Raw genomic sequence first — 18,150 nt, 5'->3', positions numbered from 1 at the left:
TTGGTTAGAGCCTGTAAGTAAGCATTTCACTGTAAGGTCTACACCTGTTGTATTCGGCGCACATGATAAATAAACTTGGATTTGATTTGATTCATACACGAGCTGAGCTAAGACTGAGATTTGGACAACAGCCTATCCTCCAGGTTCTCTTGCACAGTATAATCTGTCCATGGGTCTACAAAATGTGGCTTAAATCTTGGTGGGGGAAAAAATAAAAAGTGGGATGCATGCCAGAAAAGCCACTACACAACACAACACTAAACAATACATTAATTACACTATAACGGTGACAAACGGTGCCCACAAACTGTTAGAGACTACATAAAGCTGTCCCAACAGCAGTCCCAACACCTTACCACTGCTACACCTGGCTATCAGCAGAGCCTTGTCTGGCAGCGAAACAGTTAATTCAGCCTCATTTACTGCCTTTTAAAAAACATAGCTGATATGGCTGACTTGCTTAAACAAATGTGGTTTCTACTGACAATTGAGATGTACAAACTATGTCATATGGGGACGACAAGCGGATAAGAGGCAATCCGTAATTTCGATTAAGACATTAATGAGCGAGCTAGGACGGACGTTGTCAATATAACTATTTGTTTAGCACTTTTGAAATGTACAGCGACAGAATTCAGAACATGGGCCATTCTTACAGTGTTCTCCCAGTACACCAAGTAAGAACCGTAGGATAAATAAAGGAGGCATATAAGCAGACAATGAAAGCTCTTACAATAGTCAATGATTAAATTTCTCTAAAACAGGTTATAGGCTACATGTGCACCACCAAGTCAGAACAGTAGGCCAAATTAAGAGGTGAAAATAAACCAAATTATTAGGGTGAGGCACATGGGCTACTAACAACTTACTACACAACATACACTTAGTATTACTTTCTTAGCTACAGTGTACATATCTCCCTGGCATATTACATCATTTATGCAGCAGCATACAATACATTTTTGGACTCACCTTGTTGTGCTATGCTCACTTGAACAGGAAGGTGGCACGGCGGTCCTTCGTAGGGCAAATTTTGTCATAAAGATCTGGCATTCTCTGGATTCATGGTGCTTTCAAAACAACTGGGAACTCAGAAAAAAACAAGGTCAAATCATGATGACGTCATTGATCTTCAGGTCGGAGCTCTAGAAAGAGGCCAGATTTACAATTCCCAGTCTGAGCTCGTTTATTTTATCTCTGGCCAATGACCTTGAGCCTTCTTGGATGGGCACTTCTAATTTAACTCTATGGGAGCACCCAAGGGGCTAGAATTTTGTAGCTCTACTCTTAGACTTGGCGGTGACATAGTGTCCCCATGAGTGACAGAAAACTGAGCCAATCACGGCACAACGCTCTGAGCCAATCACGGCAGAACGCTCAGCCTCCAGTGGTGTGGAGGCTGTGCTTTGGCAAAGTGGGTGGGGTTATATCCTACCTGTTTGGCCCTGTCCGGGGGTTTCATCGGATGCGGCCACAGTGTCTCCTGACCCCTCCTGTCTCAGCCTCCAGTATTTATGCTGCAGTAGTTTATGTGTCTGGGGGCTAGGGTCAGTCTGTCACATCTGAGTATTTCTCTTGTCTTTTCCGGTGTCCTGTGTGAATTTAAATATGCTCTCTCTAATTCTCTCTTTTTTTCTTTCTTTCTCTCTCTCGGAGGTCCTGAGCCCTAGGACCATCCCTCAGGACTACCTGGCTTGATGACTCCTTGCTGTCCCCAGTTCACCTGGCTGTGCTGCTGCTCCAGTTCCAACTGTTCTGCCTGCAGCTATGGAACCCTGACCTGTTCACCGGACGTGCTACCTGTCCCAGACCTGCTGTCCCAGACCTGCTGGAACCCTGACCTGGTCACCGGACGTGCTACCTGTCCCAGACCTGCTGTTTTCAACTCTCTAGAGACAGCAGGAGCGGTAGAGATACTCTCAAAGATCGGCAATGAAAAAGCCAACTGACACTTACTCTTGTGTTACTGACTTGTTGCACCCTCGACAACTACTATGATTATTATTATTCGACCATGCTGGTCATTTATGAACATTTGAACATCTTGGCCATGTGCTGTTATAATCTCCACCCGGCACAGCCAGAAGAGGACTGGCCACCCCTCATAGCCTGGTTCCTCTCTAGGTTTCTTCCTAGGTTTTGGCCTTTCTAGGGAGTTTTTCCTAGCTACCGTGCTTCTACACCTGCATTGCTTGCTGTTTGGGGTTTTAGGCTGGGTTTCTGTACAGCACTTTGATATATCAGCTGATGTAAGAAGGGCTATATAAATAAATTTGATTTGATATTTCCTGCTGACTTTCCCCAACACCACAGAAAGCACTGAGCTAGGCTGAAACACCTGCATTTTGGAGCTGCTTTACACAAGAAAACAAAAAAAGAGACCATGTTTGTATGCGGCTTTATTAACTCAATTATATATATATTTTTTTTACATTGTTAGCAAATTGATATGTGACACGTATTAATGCCAAAATAACATGCAAAACAGGCAACCTAAAAAACAGGCATGCTAAAAATGTGGGGCTCAAAATCAAATCAAATCAAATTTATTTATATAGCCCTTCTTACATCAGCTGATATCTCAAAGTGCCCTGAATGACGGGTCGCCATTGTCTAGAAGTAAAATAGGGAGAGATGGGGTCACTCACTACCCTTTCAACTGGCAAAATCTGTATGGTAGGACATGACGTGATTGGTACATTTCTTCTTTTCTTTTTTAAACTGTGGGTTGGGTTATATGTGGTATCGTATCCCTATTAGATAAGGACCCCAACTGGACCCATGAAGACGCATTAACACAGTCAGCTCCAGTACCTGCTCCTGAGACAGGCAAACCACACGGATCATTGTGAATAACACCGGTTTGCCTTAGGTTCCCAATTCCAGTGTTTCTGAACGGTCCAGTCTCAGTCCGGATTTAAATCTGCTTGAAAATCAGGCATTGTTACTGAGAGTAAATTAATCTGAGAAGTAACTATAAAAGGGAATCACAGGAGAGATGGAACCAGTAACAAATCTGGAGCAAAAGCACACCATCTGAAATACTTTGTAGCCTACTGTAATCAATGAACCTATTGAATGTACACTGTCATGGGTGGTGTACGTTTGACTTCCCATGTGAAATGATATATTTCAACCACAAGGGGACATACGTGTACCTACACAGAAGATAAACAAAGCATAATTTCCAGCACAGCTAGCAAGAACTTTAGCTAAAGATTTGTATAACTGAACCAAGATAGACCACTGCATGTCGTTTCAAATGGCAACAAATTACTCATCGTGGACAGAACAAGCAAGGAGGTGGGCAGGGCCAAGTACGATCTTGCGAGATTCTATTGGCGCGTTCTAGCATATATTTGCATTATTCCGTTAGGGAACGCCTACTCTTAAGTGTACGTGTGCAACAACTCAATTCGCCTTTGCACTCCTAAACAACGCATTTTTTAAAGACTTTGGCAAAGTGTAACGTCTACAAAGCGTAGCCCACTCTGATCGTAACATATTGTAGTTTTAGGAACAGAAAACTGTATTGAGATCAAATGTTTAATCGATGAGGAAATGTGCAAAAATCGATTTTTCGTTCCATCGTCTCCCACTACCTGCCGCTGGGCTTCCTCTCACTACCATATTTGGCCAAGCGGATGCTTCACATTTATACATCCGTTAAATATCTGTCTCATTGTTCCATCTGTACCTTAACTGCCTCCGGTCCTCTACCATTACCGACCAAAGATGGCGGCGTCAGGAACCGCAGCCCCCCGTCGTCTTGTCCAGTATGTTGTGGTCCGGTCAGACCTGGTCCATACGTTGGCCTGGCCATTAGGGGCGGTTATAACGCAAGCCTGCCATGCTGCCATCGCTGCCATTCATCTGAACTACAACGACCCAGACACGCAGGAGTACTTGGCAGAACTGGACAGCATGCACAAAGTCGTCCTTCAGGTAGCTGGGACTGGGGTACTATTATTAGCTTACAAGTTAATCAATATTATACTGCTATTAGTGAACTAAATCGACATGCCTGTGTTTTACGCGAACGTGGGCAAAACAAGTTTCCTACTGACTTTGCCCATGCGCTCATATCAAGCTGCATAAAAATAGCCTCTCAATTCAAAATCATTTTTTCGTAAAGTAAATATTTATACTTTAAGTTTCTTTATGTAAAGTAAATACAGTAGGATGAAATAATTATGCAGTGAATGATAGATGTGATTGTTGAGAAAATAAACTAATGCTTGTGATCTCCCTCTTCATCTTTTGGCCAGGCTGTGGACCAGGCCTCCCTCTCCAGCCTGTCTGAGACGCTGACAGAGAAGGGGATCGCCCACAAGCTGTGGATTGAGCAGCCAGAGAACGTCCCCACCTGCCTCGCCCTGAAGCCTTACCCCAAAGACATTGTACATCCTCTGCTGCACAAGTTCAAACTGTTCAAATGACACAGAGGGACAAAGAGAGACATGCAACATGCATTTGGTGAATGGAGTCTGGACCATGGCTCCACACCAGCCAGTTAATTTGGTGGTCTTCTTTTTGGTTGACCTGTGCATCTTGGCGATGCTGAAGGGGGAAGAACCAGCACTCAGTGTTCGTGCTCCAACTTCACAAGGAAGAATCTCTCTCTGATAAACACTGTCAGTGTTTGTCTTCCTACAGTAACAAGGAGACATCACTCACTGCATGAACACTGCCATAAAACGGGCATTTAAAGAGTGGATGTCTGTCCACCTAATTTGATGTGGCCATGTATCTTGTGATTCAATTAAATGGTGAATGGTTATGTAAGGTATTTTTCTAGCCACCGATGGTTGGAGTCTATTTACAAACATACAAGATGCATTAAACATGGTCAACTAATTTGTGTCTTCTTGTATTATTAGTTACTTCACAATACACAGAATACAGCCCTTACAATAAACTGAGGTTGAAAGAGGTAATGCAACTAGTGGCAATGTAGTGTGACAATAATGAAAATGAGAAATACAGTGTAGTAAAAAAAAAGACAAATCAACCAACATTACATATCCTGTTTTAAAATGGTGTTTTTATTGCAAATGTGTTTCATTCTCACATTCATGGATGTTATAGATTTGTTAGTCAAAGCATCATTTCCTTCAAGGTCTGCATCTTCACCTTGGAAAAGCAATAGAGGGACTGAACGCACGAGGTGTGTGTGTTGTGTGTGTGTGTGTAAACTTTGAACTAATCCCAGTCTGAGCAGCCACATACCTCCCAAAAAAATCGACAGACAAATAAGACTGTTTCAGTAGATGCAAAAACGTTGCTTTTCAGTCTACAGGGACCCCCTGTAGCTACTTGACCTAGCCTGAGACTGATTGTCTACGACGTCCTAAGAAAATGTAGGATTTATCCCAGGTATTCCACCTGGACACACAAATAAAAACATGCATAATTCTCCCAGATACTTCATATTGTCCCACCCGCACAGCTGCTCTGATGCCTGTCTAAAAACAAGTTTAATAAACAAAACTGGACAAAATGAGTAAAATGTATAATATATATATTTATATTTATTTATATTAATTTTACAGGGGGAAAAGTGGAACCTCGTTTCAATGAGAAAGCATTGGCCTTATAAGTGGCGAGACAAGCTTTTGACTTCTCCATCCACAACCAACTTCAGTCTCGATTATGCAGCACTTACAACACTTGACAAACATCATCAGCAAACAGTTGCTCCAATACTCGGAACAGTTGAGAAGTAATACCTGTAGAAGGTAGAGTGCATTCATCTTAACAAGGATGTTAGTTGCTTCTGCATTAGGCAGTATGTTACAAGGTGGTGACAAAATGACAGATGCAGGGGATAGCAGTACACGTATGTAGGGCTGTAACTGCTTGGTAGGAATTACTAAGCCTAGAAATATATAGAATAGAACTGCCGCTGGTCCCGTGGGGCTCAGTTGGTAGAGCATGGCGCTTCAACAGGGTTCGATTCCCACAGGGGACCAGTATGGGAAAATGTATTAACTCACTAATGTAAGTTGCTCTGGATAAGAGCACATGCTAAATGACTAAAATGTAAAATGCTACAGTATAGACCAGAGCACAATGATTGCTGGTAGCTAAGACCAAAGTTGAGGGGGAATGTTTTGAACAGTTAAAGCTGCTGCAGGACAGGAGTATGAGTGTAAGCGTGTTAGTTATCTAATGGCTGAGGGGAGAGGGGCAGTGGATCACCTGAAGAAGAAAGGCATAGTTTAGATTGAGGATCTGTGGCAGAGAGAACGATCATATGTCAAACTACATAAGAGTAGTAGTAGAGAATGTACACTTCTCTTTTGTAATCATATTGATGGGCTCTGCAACCAAGTTCTTAAGAACATGAGAAATCTATATTTTACTTTCTATCACATTTAGGGCACAGGAGGCTGCTGAGGGGAGGACGGCTCATAATAATGTCCGGAACGGAGCAAACGGAACGGCTTCAAACATATGAAAACCACGTGTTTGATGTATTTGATACCATTACACCTATTCCGCTTTGGCCATTACCACGAGCCCGTCCTCCCCAATGAAGGTGCCAACAACCTCCTGTGATTTAGGGGATTTACGATGATGATGATGATGAAATCTGATGTGAACATGAGTAGTATTTATGATGGCCTGTTTCCTCTAAATAATTCTGAGATAAAGTGCAAAAGTAGATTGTTTTTCTTGCAAATTCCTGGAATATTTAGATTTCTTGTACAAAAGTAATGTAAAATGCAGCAAACTTGTTTTATAAAGGTAAAGATAAGAAAATCCTCATTAACATTATCATCAAACAGCGAGGAGCAGTCCTCTATGCAGAAAATACTGTATATACAAGAGGCACCTCAAATTTGGTATAAAGTATTCAGCTAAATAAATTGAAATATTTGATTGAATAATCTTAATCTGTGAGATTCAGTTGAGAGAGCAGACCCACAAGTTCAGACAACTATCACCAATGCTAGTTGAGTATAAAAAGGAAATAATAATTGGTTCACTAGGCTTCTCTTCTTCTTTCAATAAACTAAAATACCTTGATTTAAATCATTGATTCAAATTCTAGTTTGAATACCTAAATCAGTGTTCAAAAAAAGCTTTTTGTTAAGGTGCATAGCTAGCTGTTGCAAGTTTCTCTCTTCCTGTAAACAGTGACAGCATGTCAGGCCCTACAAGCCTTTTTGAGTCTTTGCCAGGAGTCAACGGCAACAAGGAGAGGAAGTTTCTAACTGATCATACTTTGGGATATTCCAAAGAATAGAAGTTAGATAAAAATACTAAATCTGATAGGTCACTTGTCAGTATCTTAGGACAAATTGTGTGGAAAAGGAAATAAAGGACAAACATGCAAAGCACAAACTACCACAATTAGTAGTGTGGTCAAGGAGGAACTAGTATGTATAGACTATTTCCTTTTAGAAAAGTGAACAAACGCTACATTTTGTCTCGTCCAATTGCATGAGGCTTGCATATGATATGAATTAAACATCTTAAAGCTTTGGTCATTACTTTTTGAAAATGCTAAAAATACATCAGGCGATCTACAAAATGCCCACTTAACTACCGGAGCGATGCTTCTCAGAATACAAGGTTCCACTTTCTCAGATCTGTTTAAACTTTTTGACAACAGAGAAATTAAATAATATGGCCTTTTTTTTTTAAATTAACCCGTACAAAAGCCAGTCCACACTGCTTCTCTCTCTCTCTCAGTAAAATCACATTCAGCAGTCGCTAAACCATTCTCTCACATAAAGAGCAATCTGAACAACACCTACAGGAAAACTTGCAGGTATCTAAAAAGAAGAAGAAAATCAAATCAGGACATATTCAATTTCCATCTTAAACACCAGATATACAGTATTAATCACATACATACACACACTCAGACAGTCATATACGTAAAAAAAATACAAATAAAATGGAAGCGAGTAGTTAATACCACAAACTTGGAGCACTACATTTTGTCGATTCTGAACAAATACATATTCACATTGTCTGTTATATACATGTTAACATGTTGAAGAACCAGTTCAAATATTTTCCTTGTACCTGTACTGAATGGACTGTCTTTGCCATTGAGCGGCTCTTGCATATAAGAATGTCTGTTAAGTTAATGACCGTTGTCTAATGGTGCTTTGTATTTGGCATATTATATCCCAAATGCTAAACAGTTAATATTAACAGATCAGATGAATTTCTGCATTTGACATAGTTCTATTAACACTTTCTATACAGTAATGCCTGTTCCTAAATGAGGAGCGAAGGCTGGAGAGTATGTGAAGAAGATATTCATGAAACGTTATCCTTTGTAACACTTCTGGGAGTATGAAACCGTTAGCTGGTACCCTATATAGTACAAATGTATACTGAAAACAAATGTAATCCTTCCACATACATTCTGTTAATTTTGTCTTGCTTCCGTGTTTTTTGCAAAGTGTATGTTTATTTACATAAACCAAACAGTGGCTCAGGAATGGCTTTAACATTGATAAGTACTAATTGTTAACCCACATCCCTTTCAAATAGAAAGTAAAACATTTACCTTATCAGAAGAAAAAATACACTTAAATATCTCATCTATTAATCGTATATATATTGTTTTTGAATTAAATGCAAAAAGCTAAAAGCAAAGCAACATTTGAAGTGTCTTAGAATGACAGGAACAAGTGGTATGTCAAATCAAGGTTTATCTCTTTCACAAATTGAGTCTCCGAATTGGAACCGCTACCAGCTTTTCATGTCAACTTGAATCAACATCACAAAAAATTTGAACCATTTTCAGGTTGAATTTGAGTTGTATGCTGAGGACACCTGAGCCACTGTTTGGGTATAAAGCACAGGCACACAGACGCCATTGAAACTGTACACAGCGTGATTCAGAAATCATAGCACATTAAAGGAGTTGGCATTCAGTTTGAGGTCTCAGGAGGAGGATGGTGATCATGCATGCTATTTCAACTGATCATCCCTAAACCTCTTCGGTTATTAGCTGTGCTCGGGTAATGTTGCACACTTTGTAAAATACCTTGTATATACACAGTGATATCTAGTTGGACCATAACACCCTTAAGAAAGCCTTCTGTTAGTCAGAAATACACATACCCGGGATAGAGCAGAGAAGCCAAAAGCCAAATTAGACTTGATTTTTCATTATCATTACAACGTCGCCGAACTTTGCTCTTTCTGTTGTTGCTTTCTCTTCATTTTTGGGTTCATTGCTTGTTAATAGGTTACTGTTAACCCACATAAAACATGGTGTTTTTTTTGGCCAGACTTTCTATGTGAATGAATGTGTACAGTAAAATATCAGAGGTTAGCGCTGATAGACAGTGTCTGACTGGGCAACAGTAGTCACATGAGCAGTCAAAAAGAGCTGTAGTGTGTGGCCAGTGGAATGACATCATCACGGGCAGAGAGTTGGAGGAGAGAGAGCACTGTGTTTCCAAGAAAACACCCCATTCCACTTCCATCACTTCTTAGTGAGGAAGTTCTACGGTTACGAGTTACAACCTATTCATGTCATTGTGTAATATCGATAACCCATTCTTGTTTGTTTTGAGGTTCATTTAAGGGGATTAAAACATTCAAAGGGATGCCAAAAGAGCAGAGCTAGCCATTTCTAAAATCAATCAAATTCTTATACCGAGATTTTCTTTTTTCACATTACAGAACACAGAGCACATTTAGCAGAGGTACATTTTCATAATGCCAAATATCGCCTGAACAAATTATAACTGACATGTTACTCTCAAATTAAAAAACGGAAGAAAACCGCATTGAATCACAATGTATAGTTTGAGCTAAAAACGACAGTTGCATTTTAGAGTAATTAAATTACGCTCGTGGAAGGAAAGTAGAAAGTGTGAACTCATCCCAATGTGTGTCCATCTGTGCTGTACAATACTACCCACCTGCACGGTTACACATGACAAACAATACTGACAGGCCAAGGAGAGCCCAACATGGCTCCTATTCACAGCTGCTGGGGAGAAAAATGTGTAAGACAGACAGTTACTTTAACAGCCTGGTGGTTTGAAAATGTGAAAGACGTTGTTGCCAACTGAGCAGAGCAACGCAATCTCCCATCCCATCCCGGCCGTGCTGCTCGTTGTCCTGACGACGCAGACGACGAGAACAGAGAAACAAAAACAAAAAACGAGAGCTGGGAATTTCCTCCCATTAGGCACTGCAATGGAGAGAGCTAGTCAGTCACAGATCCAGCTGAAACTGAGCTTCCCATTGCAGAGGTTAAAAACCTAACATTCCCAAAACGTTGTCCCTACAACGCCACCCCACGCTAGAGCAAAAGTTGAGACGACAGGTTAACCACCCAAAGCTGAGCTCAGCTGCACGTTGATCGCACTCCCAAGACGCACTGCTGCGATGGCCTGACGGAATGGGCAATTAGGAACCAGATCCTCTTTTGACAACCACGACGACTTGGCAAAACCGGAAGCTGATTCCTTTCTCAGAACAGAAAGCAGACTTTGTGTTGAAAGTAGGTAACCAGGAATGAGCGCTGAACGATCGCTGCTGCCTTATGGTACGGTATGGGCTGAGGCTGGCTGGCAGGCAGGCAGGCAGGCAGGTCAGGCAGGTAGACAGACACACTCTTACCTGGACCTCAGTCTCCATCCCAGGGCCCTCCTAACCAGTCCGGCAGGCAGGTGTCTAAAACCAAAGGTGAGAAAGAGAAGAGGTTGGTGGTCTGTGGAGCACCTCTCTCCTGGCAGGCGGCTGAGCTGAGAAGTCACTCTGTGAGGAGCTGCTGGAGGAGGCTCTTCTGCTGGGACTGGCTGCTCTGAGGCCCCTGGGAGCCCTTCTGGGTGCCTATGGACCCCGACTGGTTCAGGTAGGAGTCGCTGCCCACCAGGTTCACCGTACACTGGACGTCGGCAAACACTTGAACCTGCTGTACCTGATGAGGAGAGGGAGAGAGGAGGACATTAGTGGAGGAAGGAGGGAAGAGGATAGAAGGAAATTAAAGTGACAGGTGGGCATTAGTGAAATGGTTCACCACGACAGTTTTGGTCAGTTAAGGGCAGCTTGGACGGTCCGTTATTGCTTTTGTACTTGACTTCTAAGTTGAAGCGGCTGACATCAGGTGTGGCACCCTCACCTGATCGTTACACATGGAGTTGATGTCGCCAAGGTTACTGTTGCCCATGCCAACAGGTGGTCCAATGGAAGGTAGCGAGCCCACCCCCCCTGAGCCTCCTGCCATTGACACCGTGATACTCATGTTGTTGTAGACCCCCTGTTGCCCAAAGGCCTGGGGCGTCGTCTGACCAGACTGGCTGAACAAGCTGACACAGACAGAATACACATTCAATGACACCAGTGGCTTAATGTACACTCTTCTTTCAGTTGCTATATCTGGTCATTACAATTACTAGGAAATTATATAGAAGCAGTTGATACATTTTGATACCTTCTTCACTTCAAAGAATTAAACACATCTGGTATAATGTTACATAAGTGATTGTTTGAAAGAATCCTCTAAGAAACAAACAAGTAATTATGTAATAATTATGTAATAACCATCTGACCATGTACTTTCTATGTAAATAACATGTCAATAACAGACTATGCAATTTACACATTTACACAGGCATGGCTCTGGCCACCTCACCTGTTTCCGCCCATGCCAGCTTGCTGCCAACTCTTCATGTCAGGTGACTGGTACCCAGGAGGAGGCTGGGCCTGCTGGAGCAGAGGACTCTGGGAGGTGGAGTTCTGAGGGGACAGCAGGGGACTGGTGGGGCTGAGCTCTGGAGGGAACGAGGGGTCTCCTTGCCGGACCATACCTTTGAGGAGAAGGACAAAGAGATGCTGTTAGAACATTCTAGAGTCTAGACCATTTTGATATTGATATTTGTCAGCAGCACTTTATTCAATTTTCTATTGAACCTGTCTGCACACTACTTTTTGATATTGATAATCTCAGCACATTATATGCTATTTTGATATTGATATTAACAGCACATTGTACTGACAATTTCAGATGTTATAGAGACAGTGATTATGGTGGATTCCCAGGTAGCCTAGTCACTCACCTGGTCCTCCAAACTGCTGGAAGAGCACAGGCTGCACCACCGAGTTCACCGCCCCCCCAAACTGTCCCTGCATCCCTCCCGTCATAGTTGTCTGGCTACCCATAGGGCCCTGGCCCGACAACTTGGGGTCCTGGGTCCCTCCCATGGGGTTGAATAGGCTGGGGGAGCTGGGTGGGTTCCCTGGCATGGGGCTGTAGCCTGGAGGATAGCCAAACTGCTGTTGCTGTGGCTGGGGTCCTTTTTGTCCCCTGGTGGCCCCCATAGGCCCCCCGCCCCCCATGCCCTGCCTCATCAACATGACCTTCTGCTGCAGGAGTTGTCTCTGGCGGTGCTGGAAGCTATAGAGCTCCCGCTGCCTCTGGGCCAGCATCTGGGCGTTCAGAGGAGGCTGCAGGGACACAGAGAAAATAGGGGACTTTCTATCTGCAAAACAGCCCTCATAGTTTCCCAAATTAACTAGACCATCTGAAATAGACTGGAAGGAACTTTATTCAGAGAGAGGGAGAGGGATTGGCGGATGGAGAACAGAATAGGGCACTTAGTTTTCATACAAATAATTCAGTATAACTAGCTACAATGCTCAGGACTTCCTCAATACACACCATGCCGCAATACAGAAATAGAGGAAGAGGAAACAACGAGAACAAGAGAGAAGGAAGCATGAGCACATGATTGTGAGTTCCCCAAAAACACTCACCTGAGAGGGCATCTGAGGCTGCTTCCCTCCCTGACGCATCCCCATGGCAACGTGAGCTTCCCCTGGGAACGGGCTCATGGCAGCTAGCCTGTTCTGCAGCTGAGAGAGAGAGAGAGAGAGAGAGAGAGAGAGAGAGAGAGAGGGAGTGAGTCACACGACTGATAGAGGAGAGGAGGGAGGAAGCGGACTCAAGAGTTGAAATGATAGAGAGACGAGAGAGGAGGGAGTGAGTGAGAGCAGATAGAGAGAAGAGAAGTGATTGAAAGAGAAAAGGGAAATGGGAACCTAATATTTGATAAAGAGAAGTGTGAGAAGACCAGTTATGAGAACAATATTCGTAATATCCTTTACTTTGCAATGAGGTCTTTGAAATCAACCTGATCAGCTAGCAGAATAATCACTCAAGTCAGAATAATCCTCTCTCTCTCAGCATAAATGATAACAATCAATCACTGTAAATGTACATACGGTTCAGTACTCCCCTACCATAGAGGGGCTTGTAGCAGCCCTTTAGTTCCCCTGTTTGTTCTTCTGTACCATAATGGAGCGTAGGAGGCGCTCCACCTCACATGACTACCCATTTCACCAAGATAGCTAGCTCTGCTTAGCCACACAACACAATGGCACATTAACACAATGCAGGGCTGCCTGAGATTTACTATTGCTGAGCCAGTGTTTAACGAGCACGGGCTCTGACTGGGATTAAAAGGCAATGCTGCGTGACACAGGCTTCATTAACATCAACAAGGCCTGTTAAAGCCCACCCCCTCCTGTGTAGAGGAGAGGAGGGAATCAAGTACGTCCACATTACAAAAGTGGACCAGGGGAGTGGACCAGGGGAGTGGGCCAGGGGAGTGGGACAGGAGAGTGGACCAGGGGTGTGGGCCAGGGGAGTGGGCCAGGGGAGTGGGCCAGGGGTGTGGGCCAGGAGAGAGGGCCAGGGCAGTGGGACAGGGGGGTGGACCAGGGGAGTGGGCCAGGGGAGTGGGACAGGGGAGTGGGCCAGGGATGTGGGCCAGGGGGGTGGACCAGGGGGGTGGGCCAGGGGAGTGGGACAGGAGAATGGACCAGGGGAGTGGGCCAGGGGAGTGGACCAGGGGAGTGGGCCAGGGGAGTGGGACAGGAGAATGGACCAGGGGAGTGGGCCAGGGTAGTGGGACAGGAGAATGGACCAGGGGAGTGGGCCAGGGGAGTGGACCAGGGGAGTGGGCCAGGGGAGTGGGACAGGAGAATGGACCAGGGGAGTGGACCAGGGGAGTGGACAAGGGGAGTGGGACAGGGGAGTGGGACAGTGGAGTGGGACAGGAGAATGGACCAGGGGAGTGGGCCAGGAGAGTGGACCAGGGGAGTGGGCCAGGGGAGTGGGACAGGGGAGTGGGACAGGAGAATGGACCAGGGGAGTGGGCCAGGGGGGGGGCCAGGGGAGTGGGCCAGGAGTTGGGCCAGGGCAGTGGGACAGGGAGGTGGACCAGGGGAGTGGGCCAGGGGAGTGGGACAGGAGAATGGACCAGGAGAGTGGGCCAGGAGAGTGGACCAGGGGAGTGGGCCAGGGGAGTGGGACAGGGAGGTGGGACAGGAGAATGGACCAGGGGAGTGGGCCAGGTGTGTGGGACAGGAGAATGGACCAGGGGAGTGGGCCAGGGGAGTGGACCAGGGGAGTGGGACAGGGAGTGGGACAGGAGAATGGACCAGGGGAGTGGGCCAGGGGAGTGGGACAGGGGAGTGGGCCAGGGATGTGGGCCAGGGGGGTGGACCAGGGGAGTGGGCCAGGGGAGTGGGCCAGCCTGGGTAGGTAATCGTGGTCCTCTTGAGCAGCAGTGTCTGTTGGCATTTAACAGATCCATTTACTGCTCAGAGAGTGCATACACCTGGTTTTATTTAGCTTAATCTGGTGTGTTAGGGCTGTGTTGGAACAAAAGCCTGCAACCCCTGATGTACCCGCTTTGCCCTGCCCAGCCCATCCCACCTGCTGTGGGCCCTGCAGCCTCTGTTGCAGCTGTAACCTCAGCTGGTTGGGAGGCAGCCGGAGCTGGTTGGTCATGCCAGGCGCTCTGCCCATGCCAGGCCTCAGCATCATGCCCCCAGGGAAGGCCCCCCTGGGTGCACCGAAGCCCCCCATACTCTGCACCCCTGCTATCTCTGGAGGGAATTGGGCAGGGGGGCCGGGGTTGAACTGAGAGGGGTAGCCGGGCAGCTTGGGGTCCATGGAGATGGGGGTGGTGGCAGGAGGCTGGGAGGGGAACCGTTGAGGGACGGGGTCGAAGCAGCCGCCCTGGGGAGAGGAATGGTCAGGGTCAATACTGGGTTAATTACAGTCCAACAAACATCCCAGGACCAAACAAGTCATTACATGCGTCGATAATTGCACTACTATACTGATGGAAAGAAACTATTCTGTGGTGCTTTGGACAGGAATTTCAATTAACTCTCTATATTTAACGCTCATTCAGCTCCGTAGTGTAGTAGAGTATGACCGTGCCTGTCCTCTTCCGTATATAGGTAACAAATCGCAACACTTAAAAAAGACAAATGCAATCTACTATCATTCTCTTCCTCTGGTACCTTCACCAGCTTGTCGATGCCCAGGGCTCGGTCCAGCTCAGCCAGCTCGCTCTCGTCTGTGCCACTCAGGAAGGACACCAGCTGGTCCAGGAGGGCCTTCTCGTCGTTACGCCCCTCGGGGGTGGTGGGGGGGCACAGCAGCTCATCCAGCGGGCATGGGACACACTGCCTGCTCCACACACAGGGGGAATCCGGAACATGGGAGTGTGTCAATGCAATATAAAGATGGGCAAGGTTAGTTTCTGTGTGCCTGTGCATTGGAATGTGAGCAATGAGGAATGTATGTGTCTGTGTGTTTCTTCTACATAGAAGTACTATACTCACTCCTGAGGGGAGGCCAGAGAGGCTTGCACAGGGTTTCCCATGCCTCCATCAAAGGACAGAGTCTCAGTCAGGGCCAGGGTCTGGAACTGCTGAGAGTCTGTCTCCATCTTAGACAACGCTGGAGGACAGCACAACACACTCTTAATGAACCACCAAGAAACAAACAACTAACCCATAGATTTTATTATGTAGTAATTATGTCATTCCAGATATTTGATATGAGCGTATTCTGGTTCATACCGGTGTTGGAGTTGAATGAGTTCATTAGTCCAGGCTCTTTAAAGGGGCTGCTGCTGTCTTCGGGCGTCTGGAAGAGCTCCCCTTGTCCCGGTCTCTGGCTGGGGCTGCAGAAGTCAAAGTGTGACTGGTTCTGCAGGCTGGGGCCATCAGTGAGCCCTGCACAGTCACAAACAGACACATGGTCAGGACAAGTCATTTCCTGGGGGGCCACAGTAAAAATGAAAACAGGCAGCATACAGTGGGGTGTGGAGTCAGGGGCCTCTCCCCCTCTGACCCTTTATCATGACCCCTCACTCCTGACCCCCTTGATTCCTGCCGTACCTCGGCTTGGTCTTCCGGGAGGCTCCCTCTTCACGGTCACGGCCTTGACCGTGTTGGCCCCACTGGGCTGGAGTAAGGTAGGAGACTGAAGCTGGGTAGGGGACTGAAGCTGGGTAGGGGACTGAAGCTGGGTGGGGGACTGAAGCTGGGTAGGGGACTGAAGCTGGGTAGGGGACTGAAGCTGGGTAGGGGACTGAAGCTGGGTTGGTGACTGAAGCTGGGTAGGGGACTGAAGCTGGGTGGGTGACTGAAGCAGGGTGGGGGACTGAAGCTGGGTGGGTGACTGAAGCAGGGTGGGGGAATGAAGCTGGGTGGGGGACTGAAGCTGGGTGGGGGGCTGAAGCTGGGTGGGGGGCTGAAGCTGGGTGGGGGGCTGAAGCTGGGTGGGGGGCTGAAGCTGGGTGGGGGACTGAAGCTGGAGATGGTTCTGAGGTTTGGTTTGAAGAGGTGATTGGAGCCAAGGCTGTGTCTGTGGAGGTGAATGGAGCCGTGGTTGAGGTTGGGTTTGGCTATGGGACGACAGGGCTTGGGTCTGGGGACCACCCTGATCCTTGCTGCCCTGCTTGGCCCCTGCGGGGCCCCTGAGGGTGGGCAGCAGCTGGCTGAGAGGGTCCAGGTCAGCAGATACACTGGGGAACTGAGAGAGAGAGGGAAAGGGAGAGAGGGAGAGGGAAAGAATGAAAGGGAGGGAAGGAGAGGGGGAGCAAGAGAGAGGGACAGGGAAAGAGAGTAAAAGTCAAATAACTTCAAAGGCTGCTGCTGGAGAGAGACAAAGTTGAAAAGCAGGGGCCACAAATGAACACAACTAGCTCCTGCCTGAGGGCAGTGAGGGAGTGTTACTATGGGCTCAACGTAAATAGAACAATTACAGCAGCGAATCACATGCTCCCTTTAGAAGGCAGCAGCAGCATCCACTCTGACAGCCAGCCACTGTGACCACCCCAGCAACAGAAGTCCTAGAAGTCCCTAATCCTAACTCCCGGCCCTAACCCTAAAACCTAACCTTAACTATAACCCCAAACTTAAACTGTCTGAGAGGCCTGCATGTCTGGGATGTGATCTTGCTGCATCTGGATACTACAGGGACTGTGTATGAGGTGTGAGCTGTAGACTGCAGGCGGGAGGAGTAGGGCTGCAGACAGTACCGGGTCTCTGGACGGCCTGCTGTCTGCAGGGCTCGGTTTGGGCTTGGGGCTGGCGCAGGCTGCAGCGTCCCCGCTGGCCCTCTTCTCAGTCTTGACCCGGACCGTCTGCAGGCTGAGAGCGGCCGGAGGGGGCAGGTCGCCCAGGTCCTTCTCATCCGTGTCCAGGAGGAAACGTAGCAGCTGGTGGTCCTGGGGGGTGGTGGGGGGTCCATTGGGGTTGGCGGTGGCAGGGCTGGCAGGAGGCTCCTTCTTGATCTCAGACTCCTTGCCGTTGCTGCCCTCAGCTGGGCTGCTGTCCTGCAGGAGGCGGTGGAGGATCTTGTGGCGCTCCGTCAGCGTGCTGTGGGAGGCCGGGCACTGAGGGGTGGAGGTGGGTTTGGTAGATGTGTTTTTGGGGTCCCTAGGCGCCCCCACTCCGCCGTTGTCCAGGGGCTGGTTGAGTTTGGGGTTCCCCCCTAGTTTTCCTTTAGCCAGGTCCTCTCCGCCCCCACCTCCTCCTCCTCCCTCGGGGGGCTTGGCGGGGGGAGGGCGCGCTGGGGAGCTGGTGGGGGTGCTGGCCTGCCTCTGAGGTAAAGGGGAGGGCAGAGAGAAACCCAGGGGTGTCCCTGCTCCACCGTCCCCACCAGAGTGGCGCCGGCTGAGGATTCCACTTCCCCCTCCACCAGCTCCACCTCCCAGGGACGCTGCCGGAGAGTGCAGACCAGGGGTGGAAGGGGAGAAGGGGTTCCCTGGGACACGCGGGCTGCCGCCCAGCCCCGGACTGGCCCTGGGGGGCCTGGGCGACATGAATGAGGTAGGGGTGGCAGTGAGGGGG

At 47.3% G+C, this 18,150-nt stretch overlaps 2 protein-coding genes across 2 annotated transcripts in view; one reads left to right on the top strand and one right to left on the bottom strand.

Moving 5' to 3' along the window:
• The first annotated feature begins 3,662 nt into the window (after positions 1 to 3,662).
• ptrhd1 (peptidyl-tRNA hydrolase domain containing 1) lies at positions 3,663 to 4,857 on the top strand. Its single transcript, XM_029750483.1, has 2 exons — positions 3,663 to 3,945; positions 4,269 to 4,857. Exons 1-2 carry the CDS (start codon positions 3,736 to 3,738, stop codon positions 4,437 to 4,439), a joined length of 381 nt encoding a protein of 126 aa, XP_029606343.1. The 5' UTR covers positions 3,663 to 3,735; the 3' UTR covers positions 4,440 to 4,857.
• A 167-nt stretch (positions 4,858 to 5,024) lies between these two features.
• Positions 5,025 to 18,150, bottom strand: part of LOC115184015 (nuclear receptor coactivator 1) — a 96,335-nt gene continuing 83,209 nt past the window's right edge. Inside the window, exons 11-21 of the mRNA XM_029745330.1 lie at positions 17,337 to 18,150; positions 16,192 to 16,828; positions 15,871 to 16,026; positions 15,631 to 15,748; positions 15,307 to 15,475; positions 14,711 to 15,016; positions 12,745 to 12,843; positions 12,048 to 12,435; positions 11,624 to 11,798; positions 11,111 to 11,297; positions 5,025 to 10,909 (exon numbers count right to left, since the gene is read on the bottom strand). The exon at positions 17,337 to 18,150 is cut by the window's right edge and continues 264 nt beyond it. Of these exons, the coding sequence (XP_029601190.1) occupies positions 10,742 to 10,909; positions 11,111 to 11,297; positions 11,624 to 11,798; positions 12,048 to 12,435; positions 12,745 to 12,843; positions 14,711 to 15,016; positions 15,307 to 15,475; positions 15,631 to 15,748; positions 15,871 to 16,026; positions 16,192 to 16,828; positions 17,337 to 18,150 (3,217 nt within the window). The 3' untranslated portion in view covers positions 5,025 to 10,741. The remainder of the gene's footprint in view (positions 10,910 to 11,110; positions 11,298 to 11,623; positions 11,799 to 12,047; positions 12,436 to 12,744; positions 12,844 to 14,710; positions 15,017 to 15,306; positions 15,476 to 15,630; positions 15,749 to 15,870; positions 16,027 to 16,191; positions 16,829 to 17,336) is intronic.

The sequence above is a fragment of the Salmo trutta genome, chromosome 1 (genome assembly GCF_901001165.1).
Source record: "Salmo trutta chromosome 1, fSalTru1.1, whole genome shotgun sequence".
Classification (NCBI taxonomy): domain Eukaryota; kingdom Metazoa; phylum Chordata; class Actinopteri; order Salmoniformes; family Salmonidae; genus Salmo; species Salmo trutta.
This window is presented reverse-complemented; position numbering and strand designations above follow the sequence as displayed.

Coding starts and splice junctions, on each gene's coding strand:
- ptrhd1 (XM_029750483.1), top strand. CDS start 3,736: ATGGCGGCGTCAGGAACCGCAGCCCCCCGTCGTCTTGTCCAGTATGTT. Junction 3,946..4,268: donor TGCACAAAGTCGTCCTTCAG/GTAGCTGGGACT, acceptor TCTTTTGGCCAG/GCTGTGGACCAGGCCTCCCT.